At 42.4% G+C, this 17,391-nt stretch overlaps 1 protein-coding gene across 3 annotated transcripts in view; it reads right to left on the reverse strand.

The window, feature by feature from the left end:
* The window catches only part of DSCAM (DS cell adhesion molecule), a 427,035-nt gene extending 413,231 nt beyond the window's left edge, over positions 1–13,804 (reverse strand). For 2 of the 3 annotated variants that reach the window (XM_015882861.3, XM_085548376.1), the window contains exon 1: positions 13,207–13,804. In XM_015882861.3, the coding sequence (XP_015738347.2) occupies positions 13,207–13,249 (43 nt within the window). In that variant the 5' untranslated portion in view covers positions 13,250–13,804. The remainder of the gene's footprint in view (positions 1–13,206) is intronic. The other variant, XM_085548372.1, reaches the window with a different exon arrangement.
* Between the last annotated feature and the right edge of the window lie 3,587 nt (positions 13,805–17,391).

Below are 17,391 nucleotides of genomic sequence, written 5' to 3' on the forward strand. Positions count from 1 at the left end.
CACCACACCAAGGTTATAAATTCTGTGTGTTCTGTGTTCTACAATCCTGATGGAGATTGTCTTGTACAGATGACATGTAAAAATAAATGTGGATGTAAAGGGAAGAGAAAGTAAGTAGCAGGAGGAAAAACAACCTTTTCTCCCAGTCACGCACACACACACATTCCAATATGCTCTGTGTGGAGAGTCTAACATATATTCCAGCTTTAAAAGGGGGAGAATTATTAGAAGACAGAAGATTTAGCTGTATCACAGTTTTTGCCTTGGTAAAATGTGAATGAATCATGAGGTGCATATATTAACAGAAAAACAGCTTGGATCATGTTTTTTGTTTGTTTGTTTTTTATTGTTTCTTCCTTTTTTTTATTTTATTTTAATCCTTAGAAATATTCAGTTCATCTAGCAGGAAACATACATATTTCTTATCCTATTCAGTAGGAAACAAAAAGCCCATTTCTCTGTTTCCTAACGTCAAAGGAAACTTTGCTTTTAAAATAGAAAACCCATTAGGCACGGGAAAAGGCAAGAGCCTCATATCACGCTGCAAATATGAACACTTAAGCACAAGGCAGTCAGGCGATGGAAATGCATTCAGAGCGTTTAGCACACAGGATTAATCGAATTATAATTTAATCATCTGATCAAACACTAATTAGCATAATCACTTGAGGGGAAAAGCTGCTAGAAGAACAGACGAAGAAACACCTTGAGCACCCAGCACATTTTAATGACGAGAGATCATGCACAGATTTATTTTTTCTTTCATAAAACGCAATGGAAATTGTGGTTTGCAGTGCTGAAGAAGCAGTTTAAGTACTCCTGGATCACATACAGTTCTCCAGCATCAAAGATGCTGAATCTGAATCTGCAAACTATAGCTCATTCAGATGCAACGAAGAGCCCTAAAATCCCAGAAACACTCAGCTGTCCTTTGCCAGATGAAGACTTGAGGATAAGCACACACTTTAGCCAACAGTGTTTCCATTATAATCATCCCTTGCTGTCTCCCACAAGAATTTCCCACATTAATGTCTAACTATAGGTCAATTAGATGACCTTCAGAGATACTACAAAGTATTAGTGCTCTTTTGCAAACTGTGTTTGAAGTAATTAGTCTAAACCAGCACTACTGGGCTTTTCAGCTTAGGGCAAGGGAGAACAGGAAGAAAAGAGATATCAAGAGAACTGTTCTGCCTATTGCTGTCTAGAATTCCTGGTAAAATCACATCACTATTCAAAACAAAAAATCTGAGCAGACCAGAAAATTATCCTGATCTGTACCCAAACGATCAAAGCAATCTAATGACACTTCTGTCTGGAGATTAGACAGGAAAAGAGATGTATGGGCAGAAGGAAGCCTGGAAGACCGTGTGGAAAGGAGGGAGGGATGAAACAGAATGCTGGGGGAAAAAGATCTTAGGAGGTGTCTTTTGTTTGAATTTGTACATAAATCAAATCATTCTTTAAAATAACCTTTTATCTTTTCAGATAGATTTCTGTTCCAGATGCTAAAAATATTTAAACACAATGAACTGAAACATTTACAGATGCAACTGGACAAAAATTTCCTTCAATATTATACAAGAAATCAAAATGACAAGCTGCTTACCTACATTTTAAAGACACCAGATCATACAGACTCAACTATGAGCTAAATTAAATTGATTATACTGCTGTTACAGAGCTATACTAATAATACTTCAGCCTACTAAAAATGAATGCACATTAATAACACAAGGTAACCAGTTGTGGCACAGGGCCAGCTTGACCCAGGATTTCTCCGCACTGGGCACCCTGTTGCATGCAATCAGTGTGCACAGCATAGTATGTAGCTTTCCACTGCAGGTGACATTTCCAACAAAACAACCCAGAAGTGAAAAGACAGATCAACAGCATATCACTTCAAGGCACTGCCATGTTTTTAATAAGAAATGTGACTGGTAGATGAATTAATAACAGGAAATAAATTAGCTTCTCACTAGCATAAAGGTAGAACAACCATCCTGCAAGCATTCCCAGCTCAAAGAAGAAGATCATATACTAGCATACGTGGACTCCATTTAGTTAAAACATAAGTTTATTAAAAAATAAAAAATTACATCATTTTTAAAATATCTTAAGCTGCTCAAAAATCTAGCATGTTTCTTTCTAAGCCGTAACATAAAAGCAAAGCCAGGAGATTCTGCTTCACCTCACAAAAACCCACAGTATAACAAAGTGTCAGGGGAGCAACATAGAGCTAGTAACACAGTTTGAGAGAGTGCCATGGTCAAAGATAGGATGGCACCCAAGATAATCACCACCACCTATACCAGGGACATGGTTTAGCACTGGCCTTGTAGTGTAAGTAAGTACTTGATCTTATCATAGAATGACCAAGGTTGGAAAAGATCTCCAAGATCATCCAGTCCAACCATCTACCTACTACCAATATTTCTCCCCTAAACCATGTCCATCAGTACAATATCTAAATGCTTCTTGAACGCCTCCAGCAATGGTGACACCACCACCAACCTGGGCAGCCTGTTCCACTACTTGGCCACTCATTTAGAGAAGACATTTTTCCTAATGTCCAACTGAATCTCCCCTGACACAACTTGAGGCCATTCCCTGTTGTTCCATCACTAGTTATGCAGAAGGAGCTGACCCTCACCTCACCACAAACTCCTTTCAGGAGGTCTACCCTTTTCAGGATGTTGTAGTGAGCAATAATGTCTCCTCTGAGCCTACTCTTCTCCAAACTGAATAACCCTAGTTCCCTCAGCTCCCCGTCAGAATTGTGCTCCAGACCCCTCACCAGTTTTGGTGCCCTCCTCTGGACACACTCCAGGGCCTCAATGTCTTTCTTTTAGTGAGGGGCCCAAAACTGAACACAGCACTTTGAGATGTGGCCTCACCAGTGCTGACACCTACCCGCTCCTGCTGGCTACACTATTTCTGCTACAAGCCAGGATGCCATTGGATTTCTGGGCCACCTGGGCACACTGCTGGCTCATGTTTAGCTGAGCGCTGACCAGCACCCCCAGCTCCATTTCTTCATACAGTCTTCCAGCAACTCTACCCCAAGCATTGCCTGGAGCGTTGGCTTGTTGTGGCCAAAGTGTAGGACCTGGCATTTGGTCTTGCTGAACTTCATCCCATTGGCTTCAGTCCAGCAATCCAGATGGCCCAGATGCCTCTGTAGGGCCTTCCTACCCCCTAGAAAATGAACACTTCCAGCCAACTTGGTGTCACCTGCAAACCTACTGAGGGTGCTCTCAGTGCACTCATCCAGGTAATCTATAAAGATATTAAACATGACAGGCCCCAGTACTGACCCCTGGGGAACACCACTCATGACCAGTTGGATTTAACTCCACTCACCACCATTCTCTGGGCCCTCCAGGCCAGTTCTTTACCCAGCAGAGTATACCTGTCCAAACCACAGGCTGCCAGATTCTCTAGGAGAATACTGTGGGAGACTAAAAGGCTTTGCTTAAGTCTAGGTAGACTATGTAAACAGCATTGATGAACTCACCAATGTAAATCATTTTGTGATCCTCCCAAACCCCTTTCTAAACCTCTCTCTGATGCTGCTCTCTGGGAGGGCAGTAGTCCTGAGCCAAGTGGCAGCAACCTCTGATCACATCAGCAGAATAGCTCCCCATTTCTTCCATTTTCTAATCTTATGAGAGCAGCAGCTCTGTGCCATGTCATAATTCTTTCAATCTTCACTAGCTAGCTATTTTATATGTAGTAATTATTTTCAATGAAATTCTCTCAGCACAAGGCCAAATGCACTGGCCTTCAGAAATGCCAGAGTTTAGGTAATCAGACAGCTTTAATCCCCTTCTCCAACATGTGTTCAAATCAAGGACTGAAAGCAATGGAGGTGATATGGGGAAAGAGTAACTGCATTGTATAGAGTTAAAATACGTCATTTTGTTGTTTTTAAACACAGCTGAAATGTAAACACTATGTAATGATCCAGAAATGACCCTGCAGCCTAGGAGCACGTAAGGAACAGGACCTGTGCCTGGGCACACCTGCCTTGTGCCAAATCTGCTTGTTGTGGCCTTCACCAGTGGAAAAGCAAATCACAACCGCCAGAGCTCCTCTGAAAGTCTGACAGCTCAGCTTCTTTTTTTGAGGATTAATTATCTCCCACCTGCCTAATAAAGCAGCTCAGCTCCTTTCTCTTTTGCTCAAATGGGACTCACACCTCCTGCCCTACAGCTGTACTGACATTCACAGGATTACTTTTTGTCCTTGATATCCCTCGCTTCTTCAAATCCATCTGTTGTCTCATTTGATAAACTTTTAGGGACAGGAGAAATATTTTCACTATCCAAATAAATAAAAATAACTGCAAAAAGAAGGAGAGAGAAAGGATCACCAACCTCACATTAAACCTGTATCACAGCTGATACAACATGAACAGATACAAACTGTTGAAAAATCTATATACAGGTGGGTGAAGGGCACAAGGGCAGTCACAAAGGCGTACCCATGTGGAGCATCTGTTTCCTTCCAGGCGAAGACTGAGTGCCAGGGTGGGTCATAGGTTTCAGCACTGGGGAGGCCAAAGGCCACATAAGCTGTTGAGTACCAAACCCACAGCTATTGCTTACAAGGGAGCAGGATTATTGTGCCTTCCCCACTGCAGACCACAAAGTACAGAGATTTCAATGCCACCCACAATAAGGTGCCCAGACAAGAGTTGGCTTCCAGATACTGTTCTGCTGTCCCACAGAGGAACAGGCTCTGAGTGCCTCTCCTCATCATACCTCTTGCAATGCTGTCTAGATCTCTATGCCGTCCAAAGCTCTCTTTTTTCCCTTTCTCATCCTACCCACCAAAAATCCTGCTCAGGTCCTTTTCCTTCCCTTCCCCTTAAGAATCCATTTTTCAGTTCTTTACTGATATATGTATACACACTTACAAAGCCAAAACAAAAAAGCTCCAGCCACATCTAATGTCACAACAAAACACAGCAAGCACTTCTCATTGCCCAAGCCTCACAGTGAATTGAGCCTTATTTTCTTTGCTTCCCTTTCTGCACTGCAATGATAAATATCTGTTCTTATGAATGCCTACACAAAGCAGTTGTCAGAAACACTGTCAGAGTTGAGGAGAAACCTTTGAAAGTCACACAACAAAAATAGGAAGAAAGGTACAAAGGGAAGCTTCCAAAATATGTGCAGCGGAAAGCATGAGCTAGTATAATGCAGATCATTACTCTAGACTTCTGGGATCACTGTGTTATGCTAAAAATCTTATTGATGTGTCTAGGCAACATGGACTTCTGTGAGAGTCTTACAAGCTAACTACTTCATATCATGCCATAGTAATGTCTGGCTGTATGCTTTTCAGCTGCAGCTGCAACCTAAACTATGGTTCACCTCTCTTTTCTAGAATGTATGGACTGTCTTTGCTACTGCTTCACAGAAAAGCAACCTAGTGGGAGGAAAAGAGTAGAGTCAGCTGTAGAATGTGCAGTCATGTAGGACATCCAGGACAGTGAACCACACTAGGCCTTTCTGTTCAAACTGAAATCTACCGAGAGCCTTGTTTCTGTGAATTACGCCTTTTCCACCAAAATCTCACTCAAGGGACATCAGCATCAGCTTCTCATAAGAAAAAGACTTTGTCAAGGACTTCCACTCTCCTTAGGTCAAGACAGTAGGTAGTCTAACAGCTTGCCACACGTCCACCTCTTAGTTTTCAAAAGACTGACTTTGTGCATTCAGAAGTCTTTTTCCCCAAATCATGGCCAGAATCCCAAATATCAACAGATTCATTGAAAATTCCAAAGACTTCCTTTATACTTTCAGTTAGAAAACTCCAAGAACTTCCTTTATGCTTTCAGTTTCACAAGGTAATACTGCTTTAATAATAATAATAATAATAATAATAATAATAATAATAATAATAATAATAATAATAATATATTTCTAGTGAACTAAACAATCATGCAAGTGGGTTTGCATTTTGTCATCTCCTTCCTGTGATCTGGAAAAAAAGCAAGTGATCAAGCAGCATTTCAGGGCATTCAGATCCTACCACATCATTCTTTCAGTCCAGCACACATTTTAACAACAACATCTGCCTTCCTCCAAGCCTGTACATTTCCTATCCCATCTAGCCTTCTCTGCCAGGCTAAACAAGATCTGTGTGTGAAAGTCTTGTGCACTGTAACTGAACTCCATACTACTACATCTCTAAGAGACTGAGCTACATGTTATCACAAAAGCGTTTCTAAAGAGCAGAACAGAAAATATGCAAAGGTTTTTAAACCTTTTCTTCCAAGACAACTTTCAGCAAAACATTTAATTCTATGGCACCTAAAAAGTGGGACCACTCAAAAACGGAAGAAGCAAATACCTTAGTGTGCAGGTTTAGCATAAATGACTGCCTGACAAAACCATATGCAAGAATTTCATGCCAACAGATTTTTATACAAACAGAGCAGCTCTACAATCTTATCTGTAAGATCACTGAGAATAGTTTATATAAATAAATGACTGTTTGAAGCTATTGAGCAACATAATTATAGTCCAGTTGTACTGAAAGATGTCTGGTCCTTTCAGGAATCATGTTTCTGAGATCCTTAAGAAATTGGAGGGCTCCTCAAAAGTTACTTCAGGTGACAGGAGGTTACTAAGAATGATTTTTTAGCCCAGTGCAAACAGAAATCTTAAGCAATAAATCTTCTGCATGGGATTACCATGTGATTAATTAGAAGAAAATAGCATCCACATACTTAGCAGAACAAGTGCCAGAAATTTCATACACAGTAGCTTTTAAGCAATTACAAACAATATATAAGTATAGATACATGTATCAGAATGAACTGTATTCTCAACATACCAGACTTAGGTCTGCATAAGCATAATGGTTGACATTTTGCTCTACAGTGGCATGCACGTAAAGGCTTTGAATATTAATCTGTAACAATTTCTCAGGTGAGACAATTCCATTTCCTTGTCCATACCCTTGCATCTGCTGCAACTGACATGCATCAGGATGCTATTTGAAGACAGGTTCTTAGGCCATGCCTTGGCCTACATAGGTTCCATCCTTCTGGAAGCTTCAGTAGGGGCACATTAGCAATGCAGCTTGGGTCACTAGGCTGCTCCCTCCCTCAATTACCAGAGAGCTCCAGGGAGGCTGGTGTTTAGTATGGAAGTGACTCTCTTTCTCAAAGCCTTTGCATTATAAAATTTCTTTCTATAAAGAAGATTGCTGGCTCACTCCTGAATCTTACTCCCTGCCTTCTAAGTAAAAATAGCTTAAACAGCAAAGCCAGGAAGACCCAGAAAGACTTATTCATCTCTGCCATCCCATCTGTCCATTCATTTACCTTTCTTCCTTTCCTCAATATATATCACCATATCTGTTGCCCACTCTGTTATGTTCAATGCATACAAAATTCTAACAGGAAAAAGAAAAAAAAAATAAAAATCAGTGGTGATTAAAACCCACAGTACATCGAATCTTTAAGGTTCAAAAAGACCACTAAGACCATCTGGTCCAACTGTCAGCCCACTCCTCCATGCCCACTGTCCCTGTCCCTCAGTGCCACATCCACACGGCTCTTGAACACCTCCAGGGACTGTGACTCCACCACTTCCCTGGGCAGCCTGTGCCACTGTCTTACTGTTCATGCCAAGAAGAAATTTTTTCCTAATATACAACCCAAGTCCCTGGTTTGTTCGTAAAGAGTTGCTCTCTTCAGCATTCTGGAATAGTGTGCTGTGGCAGGCTTTTATAAAATATATCTCATGTTTTGTTTTTTTTTTAAATAGTAGTTGTTTAATGAAATGCAGATGAAGACTGATAAGGTGCAGTTTCTTTTGAATAATAACGAAGTTGTTTGAAATTTTAATTTCATTAATTTCACAACAAGTTAAAAGAAATGGAAACACTTCTTAAAAAGGACTGGGAAATATCTCAAACTATATTGTGAAACAAGTAATTTAACTGCATACACCTACACATTCACCTTGAAATAATTGAGTATTCTGATCTAAAGCCCTGTATTGCTTAAATGGATTTTTTAGTATTTTTCATTTCAGTAACTCAAAAGAAATAATTTAAAAGAAAAAAAAATCCAATAATTGTACCTTAGAATAATCAAGGTGAACGTAATGATTTTTTTTTCTGCCATCTTCAGTCCTTAAAGTGAAAGTTGCAATTCATGCATTCCCCAATGGAAACCCAAAAAAGCCCTAGGCTGACAGACTGAGCCACAGTGTGCTCCAATTGAAATCAGAGGCTAAATGAGTGGTACATTTGAAGAGGCCCTGATTCTACACATTAACCAAAGCAAACTGAAGGGAACAGAAACAGCTCTACCTATCTGGTTTGCTCAGTTCTCAAACTCTCTCCCCTCCCCCAAGGACATTCAGTTTCATAGCTTTTTGCTTGTTATCTTTTCAGTGTTTATTGAATAGGTAAAGGAGATTATTTTCACACTCCAACCATCACTGCCCTTGAGAAAACAGCATATTCATGAGGACACTGATCCAGGCAGAGACACAAAAAGTTGAGGTCCAACCTTAGCACAGCTGTTGCTGTAATCAGAGCCTTGCGCAAACTCATGTGCTAGAGGAACTTTCCGGATCAGCAGCTCATTAAAACCCACAAGATAATCCCATTTAATGGTATATTATATGACAAAAGTTTACTTTTGTGGACAAACAAAAACTGAAACCAGTTTGCAAACTTTTCTAGATGTAGCATCACTGAAGCGATGCTGCTGAAATCAGTGAGAACAGAAAACAGCACAGAGCTGCAAGTTGTTTAATGGGGCTTATGGTTTTGTGTTTTATCATTCTGAGAGATAAACCTAAACTGTTACCGAGAATACGTCCACTGTCACATACATCTGCTATTCAGTCCCCGTGGAAAGGAGGTGCAGCATCCACGAGTTATAAGTTTTGTGACCGACTGTGAAAACATAAAAGTAGAAAAAAATACAAAATGATGCAGACAAAATGCCTCTTCTGGGCACGGTGCGCTTCCAGTGCCTGTCAGAAACGCTGCCAGACTCGTGTGGTTTGCTGCCCACTAGTGTTGTGCGGCTGTTCACTAGTGCCGGCTGGCACCGCTCTGAACAGCGCTCCCCACAGCCCGACTCCCTCTCTCTCTGGGCACAGCCTGGGCCGAAAGGGGGAAACGCTTATTTTGAAATAGAAGTAGAGATCTCCAGTGTGCTCCGATTTCTCAACTACTTGCAGATTTCTCTATTTGGCATCGGTGATGAATTAACAGCTGTTCATAGTTGGGGATACATCGGATTGCAAACACAATCAGCTTTGCTGTGCCATCCACGAACACACGGTGAGCTCAGGGCTCTCTGCACCTGCAGTGACATTTCTGAGGTGAAGGTTTGGCTATGCAGTTCCACATAAGCTATGCAAATAGCACAGCATTTTTCTACAATAACTTCAGAGACCATTTGCTCTCTTCCTTAAATGTTTCTTTTCTGACACCGAGTCACCATTTTCTTTGGAGAGTGACACTGGCACCTCCCTGCCCTCCCTGTTCCTCCTCCAGCTCCCCCTGCTCCCAGCTCTGTGCTGAGCTCCTTTCTTTGTGCCCTGCTGCACTATGAAATCCCATATGGCTGTGCACAGCGAGGGAAAAGGGACACGTACACTTTGGACTTAAGGATTCAAACAGAAAAATTGCTAAAGGGGGAATTTATTTTTCATGCTATCCGTACTGCATTGAGTATCTCTCGATGCTCCTTTCATTTCAGCAGAACAGCACCAGACACTCGGCACACAAGAAGCACAGCCAGACAGAAGCCTTCAAACAGGTTCAGCATACCTATGCCAAGAATTAAACCCTGCTGAATGATACTTATTTTGGAGCAGGTCACCCTACTTCTGATCTAACTTTATCACAATAATTACAGTCAGGAGATTTGAAGGAGACTGCTCTCCTCTCCTGCTCTCCCCTCCCTGTGACCAGGGAAATGCCCCCTTCCTGGCTGTGACCAGGCTACAGCAGACCTTCTCCATCAGTGCTGTTTAATGGGTGCATGTGCCCCTGGAACACATAGGTTCAGAAACACAGAAGGCAGCACAGGTACAGCAAACCCGAAGGTAATTCCAGGTACTGCTCAGGCTTGTAGCTGAGCATGACTCAGGTTTTCTAAGTGGTGAATTCAGCTGCACAGCTCCCACTGATGCCTGTATCACCCCATGCACAAACCAAGGCTACAATGCATTTCTGGTTCACAGTACCTGTTTACCTGTATTTTAAGAAACTCACAGCTATGACTGGCTGAAGCCTTTATAAAATCGAAGAACTTTAACAGGGTATTTGGGAAGGTTTTGTCTCAGGTTTCGGAAATACTAATTGGATGTAACAGCATGTCAGTGTTTTATTGTCCCCAGAAGGGAGCTGCTTTACAGACATGAAGCCTACCCAGTAACACCATTCATATCTAATTTGACAAAATGCATTGTGCTGAGTGACTGCAGGGAAATATGGGGGCCAAGCTTGCTATTGTTATTCAGAGAGTTTCCATTACCTTCACTGGAAACACAGCCCAAGATGACAACTACAGGGTTAAACCTACGACGTGTGAATTTATTTTTTAAGCTATCTCCCAGCTCAGAAGGGGAAAATAAATAAATAAATAAATAAATATCAAAACAAACAAACAAAAACAGAATACAACCATGAAAAATGCATTTTAAAATTAAAATCAGAATGAGATGTGACACGGTTGAAAACCAAGCATACTTGTTCCTGTGCTTCAAGCTAACGTAGCATGGTTCTATACGGAGTTCAGAAAAGGCAATGGCAAAAGCTTCAATAGTATCCCACCCCCCCAACACCAAGATATAGTCATAAAAGAACGCAGCCTCTCACACAATGGAGCTCAGATACAGATAGAATAATGAAAATAAATACATGCGTGACATTTCTATTTATATACGCAGTCATTTCCTTCGAAGAGATACATATCTGATATGACACTGCATTAAAACCTGAAGTCCTTTAAAAATACTGCTTTCTGACTCGTGACTCTGATCCGGTAGTTTAAATTAAATAGGACTGAACCACTTGGCTTTGTTTATTAGAAGCACTTAACATGAAGGTAGGCGCCATTTTCAAAATTTTCCTTTATGAAGGTCCTGCACACATACACATTTTGACATCAGGCATGATGTCAGTACAAAAACACTCAAGTTTGCAAAGGAATCACTGACCCATCCATTAAGTATTCTGCTTTTATCTTTAAAATGCCATCATACAGCAAGTATTTTATTTTAGTAACCTAGGTTCACAAGCGCGTAAACGTGTGGCACTATAGGATCTATGCAGATGGATGGATCGTTTACATTTTGTACTGCTGGAAACAGAAAAATACTTGGAATGCAAATTCGTGTCAGCCTGTGGTCCAAAAACACAAGCATACTGAAAGTGAAATTGCTATTGAATTCATAAATTAGAAGTAAGTAAAAGCAATTTTCATACCATTTTAACCTCACAAAGCAAAAATCATTCTGATTTTCAAAACCTTTTGGGTGAGAGGGGGACTGCCTAACTTAGAACGTGTAATTTATAGCATCAGTACAGCAGACATAAAAACATATGCCTCTTCTTTCTGAGGAAAAAAAAAAGAAAAAAGAAAAAGAAAGAGGAAAAAAGAATGTAAGATTTCTGGACAGACACAGGGTTCCTTTCTATGCAAATCAAGGTTTAACAAAATAGCACTGGTGAAAGAATATACTTTTGGACTGATTCTGTCTCACTAATAGCAGATCTCTCCCTCTGAGGTATCTGCCTTGAAAGGACGGAGAAAGGACGGAGTGCTGCCTGATGACAAAAAAAACAAATAAATGCCATTAAATAAATAACCTCTAAGCATCAGAACTTGTTGCAGTTGTCTCACTGTGAGATGAAATGCCAAATAATAATAGTAAAGCTTAAAATGGGGGGATTTTCAATCATTCTGCATTCGGCAGTACTCAGAACATGAGAATATTTTAAGATAGCCGCAAACACATGCTTAAGATTCACCTCCTGATTTATGACCTATCCAGCTAGCTGCGCTGGACTGGCCATGCCTGTCAATGCGTTTTCTCATCCAGCGTATACTTAAGGAGATGTGAAGGCACACTCAGCCACCATCCATTCCTCGCCTTCTGCCACAGGCTCAATTATTCGTATCTTCCAGGATAACCTTACACTTTGCCCTGTGCTTCTCTCCCATCTATTCAATACAAGAAAGATTTTCCCCTCGCACCTGCTTTGCCTGTTTTGGAAACGGTGTGTTTAATCTTTCTGTTTTAACTGTCAGGATGTTATGTGTTGCAGGCAACGCTGTGTGCTCAAATCTGAGAAGCAGGCAGTGGAATGGAACAGCAAGAATCGCGCACTACAACGTAATTGGTTTTCTATTGCTAAAACTGCACTGCTAATATATATCTTAATAAAAGTTACGCAAATTAAACATGTTTTCCCATGACAGCTTTCAAGCACACACACCCAAGCATTCCAAAATACCCCCATCCACTATTTAGAAGGTAAAACCCAGAAGCTACGTAAAATCTTTGTCAAGCAGCCTGCAGAACGAAGAGAAAATAAACAGGTCGGGTTTACCCTTCTTACATCTCCCTCCCAATTTTCCCCCGCTAACTTTATAATTGACTCTCTTCAACATTTGCAGATGATGTCATACTAAGCCGTGCATATTTTTACATAAATGAGCGAGGAAAATAAATAAATAAATAAATAAACTACCACTGAGAAAGTAGCGAAATGTTGAAATCATTCAGAAGTCTTAAATTTAAATAAAGTAGAAAAAGAAACGGTCAGGAGAAAGCACGGGAGGACGAAACACCGAACGTCAAAGGCAGAAATCTCTCGGTGCGAACGCTCAGGATGCGATTCCTCCCACCGGTCTCCGCGCACTCGGACGGACTGACGCGGCACTTAGCGAAATTCCGCACTTTTCCAGGAGGAATGACAGCCCGAGCGCTCCGTCTCCGCCCGGCAGCCCCGGCTCGTGCCGCAGGAGGCAGCGCGGCGGCGCGGGTCGGCTCGGGGCTGCCCCTCCGCGAGGTGAGCGACTTTCAATGACCGCCGCGCGGCTTCGCCCTCCTCCCGCCGGCACGGACAGCACAAAAGGCGTAACCGCGACCCGTTCCCCTCCCCGGCCGCCAGGAAGGCAGGGAGCCCCGCGGGGCCGTCAGCGCTCACCGTGCGAGATGCTGTGGAGCAAGGCGACGGCCAACATCCACATGCCCCCGCCGCTCCCCCTCGCCCGCCGCGCCCACGGCCGGGCCGGAGCCGCCAGGCAGCGCGCACCGGGTCCGGCCGCCTGGGCCGGGGGCTGCTGGCAGCCTGCGGGGCCGCCGGTCCGCGCAGCGAGCGCTCAGCCCCGCCTGCAGCCCCGCGGCTCCGCCGACGCTCGCCGCCCGGCTCTCGGGCGGGGGAAGAGGCGGCCGGCGGCGGGGGCGGGCGGCGGGGGCGCGGCGCCCAGGTGCGTCCTCGGCGCGGGGAGACGCCCGCGGGGCCGCGCAGGCAGGGCCACAGGTGAGCGGCTCCTCCGGCGCCGGCACGGGAGCATCCCCGGCGGCGGCCGGCCCCGAGCCCGCGGCCGGCCGGCTCCTCACGCAGCGCCCGTCGGCCCGGCGGCAGGCGGGCGGCTGGCCGGGCACATCGCTCCTCTGCTCTCCTCTCCTCTCCTCTGCTCTCCTCTGCTCTGCTGTGCTCTCCTCGCTGCTAAGCTCCTCTGCTCCCCTTCAGTGGCAAAGCCAGTCCCACTCGCTCCCTGCCCTCTGCAGTCTTAAAGCAGCACCAAGTCTCCGCGGTGGAAAAAAAAAAAAAAAACAAAAACCCAAGACCAATAGAAGAACGCAGCGGAAGATCCTGCCTTTCAATAGTTGGCTGAACTGCGGCCGTTTGGCATCAGCTGAGTTGTATGTGACTAATGTGGTGACACGTCGGGTGGGGGGACCAGCGGAGGGGGCCTTTCTGGAAGGTCACAGCCCTGACAGGCGAGCACAGCCGGGGATGGACTGGGAGTCTGCAAAACCAAGAGGGGGGAAAAACATCGACATTGCCCACTGCTTACACAGCTCCTGATACAGTTCAGCCATTCATATGTTTGTTCGTCTGTGGTAACAAATTCTTCCCCCCTGTAGAGAGACTGTAATTTACTCTTTCTCTACCCAAAGCATTTTCTGCATCTATTCTTTTTTTCATTATGTGAAGGCTGGTCTAACAAGGATGGAGGGGAAGTGAAAATATATTAAATGAAGACAGCTGAGAAAAAAAATAATAGATCAATATAATGAAATACGTAACAGCATTAGGGCTACTCTGACCTAAAGCCATAAGACGAAAAGCAAACACAATAAAGCCTTAAAGCATCTCAACCCACAGATTCCCCCATGTTCTACCAAGCAGGATATCCTCCCATTTGGGGTTTTTTATAGGACATCACAGTAGTGTAGGGGTTGGAAGGGACCTCTAGAGATCATGGAGTCCAACCCCCAGTATCATTAATTCAAAAATACATAAATAAAGAAATATTATGTAGAAGCAGAGGTAGCCATCCTTACAACACTCAATCTTGTTTCTCCACAATAGAACCCAAGAATAGTTGCCCCTCCATAATGCATTGGGTGAACATAAGCAGAGAGCTCACCAAGACAGCCTGTTAGGAAGGAAGATCAGTCTGGAGCCATTTCTAAAGACATAACAGAACTAACCAAAATGCCCTTGCTAAGCCCCATGTAAGGCCCTTCATTCTAATTCTTCAGAATACTAAAGTTATAACTGAAACATGGAGAATTCCATCACGGATGTGCCCTGCACCTCATTTTGACTGGGATGTCAGCCAGAAGGCACTGAAGCCCCAAAGTCAAAGTAAGAGAGATGAGACTATCGCCAGGCAGGGAGAGCTACTCATAGTTGCCCTCAAGGCAAAAATGTAACCAGGAAAAAGTCATTCAGTGAGGAAGAATAGCTGATGCTACTATGAGAACATTAAATAAATACATAAAAGAAAAATAAGGTACAAATGTATTGAGGGAAGAAGGAAATAAAGAAAGAGGATGTTTATTTTTACCAGGAGTGAAGTTCTGTTAAAAATGACAATTATTTTTAACTCTTTGCTTAGAAGAGAGCTAGTGAGAAGCAGAAATACCTAAGTATTCATCTGAGAGTATTTTGGAGAAGTTCATGCAGCTCTTTCAGAATGGCTTTGTTTTCCATCTTGAAGCCCAACAAGCTTTAGTCTTAAGAGATGCAATGTTATACCATGTAGAAATAATATACCTTTTTATACCTTCCTACCTCCTTTACTCATGTGCCTAACTCTGGAAGCCTTTGACAAACTTCAGTTTCACTTCAAGAATCCTCAAGTGAATTTCATTAAGCTTAAAGATATTTAAAGCACCAATAGCAGACAAGGAAAGCCTAATTGGTTCTACTGTGGTTCTGAAAGGCAAGGAATCAATTTTCAGTGGGTACAGGACCAGCCAATCACCTAGACAGCATATTTATACATAGCTCTGAGCTAGATTTAAGGAAGGGAAGGCTGGACACTGAGTGGCATGAGAGCAGTGTTCTGCTGCTCAGCAAATAACTTGACTAAAAACAAAATTAAACAATCTGTCCAAGTGGAGAACTGGGACTATATGATAACTTCCACTCAGAGTATATGCAGTCAGGCAGAATACCATCTTTCAAGATTGAAAAATCAAGTATGACCCAGCTTCAATTGCAAACAGGTTTACTCAGGGTCATCAACCCAGGAGAATTCTTTCTATGGTCTACTATCTGAATAAAATGAGCAATGTGATCCAGATTAGGTGGATGGAAGTTACTGAGTTCTTCCTAAAACAAATTCAAATAATTTTCCAGCAAGATAGCTCATTTAGAATTTGCACATAATTATATATTTTTTTCTGGGAAAATAATAATAATCCCATGCAATTATAGCTGTAACTGCGACTAAGGACCAAAAACCTTACATCAGCCTTAATTTAAGTTCTTAAACTGACTTTAGTTCTTGTACTAGTTGACTGTATCAAGTTGATCGTCCTTACTCTCAAACTTTCTACAGCTACCGCACAGACTGTTTGAGGATGACCTCTTAAAGTTAGCAAAGGCATACTAGCAATATACATCAGCCAGATGTAACTCGAACACTTAACTGAACTTAACTTGAACACTTAACACTTAATGCAGAAAGCACAAGCAGAAGATTGCTATATTAGGACCTCAAAACAAAACAAAACAGTGCATCTGAGCCATCTAATTCCAAAGGAGCATCCAGAACATCAACACACCTTTGAAAAGTTCTGGCCATACGCATTCAAGATGTGCTGTGTCCTCAGCCACCAACATAAATATTTAGAGAAATACCATTAGCACAATCATCCTGATCTTAACCAGCCCAGCTATTCACTTTCAGATAAGCTAACATGGAAAGTGCTAAATGGCAAGATTTGCAAACCAGTTTTGGAATGTGTGTACATCACACTCTCATATTTAGCAAGAGGACATACAAGAAATGATCACGGTCTTTGGACGTCACCTGGTTCAACCCCCTACTCAAGCAGGGCCACCGAGAGCAGGTTTGGCCACGACCATGGCTTTAGAATATAATCAACATAGGAGCCTCCACAACTACTCTGATTAATTCGTTCCAGTGTTCAATTGCCCCCACAGTAAGAAAACATTTTCTTGTCTTAAGATGGAATTTTGTGGGTTTTTGGTTTTGTTTTGGTTTTTTGGTTGTTGTATTTTTCCTTTTTCAGAGAGATGAATATTTCACCTTTCAACACTGGAAGAGGGAGTATCAGGACCATAATTCTGTGTACATAAATTCTGTATTTATTCTTGCAGAAAATTTCTATTTTCAAAGATACAATTGGCCTGTATACAATAAATCCTTATCGATTTGGATTTTTAAAACCAAAGAATATTCTAAGGAGAGACTGTGCTGGAGCAGCAGCAGAAACTGGTTCTATTCAGATTGTGGATGGTTTTATAGGTTTTGGGCTTTAGGGACCTCAGTCTGCCACCAAAGCCTTCAACTATCAAAACAGAGCCCCTCATTGTCACCCAGATGTACAAACTGATCTGTGATTTCAGCTTTGAAAACAGTTTAAGTACTGGAGGGATGAGAGAAGTGATGGGACAGAAGAAATGAGGGGAAAACATGACAAGAGTGGAAGTTTTCAGCCAGAGGACCTGGGAGAAAAAGAAAAAAGAAAAAAAAAAAAAAAAGATTGAACATGCATGAAACAAGATTATAAATAACTGGTTCACTCCCGTTTCTGGAAGCGATGATATGCTGGCACACCCAGCCCTCAGTTTCTAAATCATTCTATCTCCTCATTTATGATGCCTTTCTTTGACTGTAGTCTT

This window comes from Coturnix japonica, chromosome 1 (genome assembly GCF_054131305.1).
Source record: "Coturnix japonica strain WE chromosome 1, WE-NBRP24, whole genome shotgun sequence".
NCBI classification, from domain to species: Eukaryota; Metazoa; Chordata; class Aves; order Galliformes; family Phasianidae; genus Coturnix; species Coturnix japonica.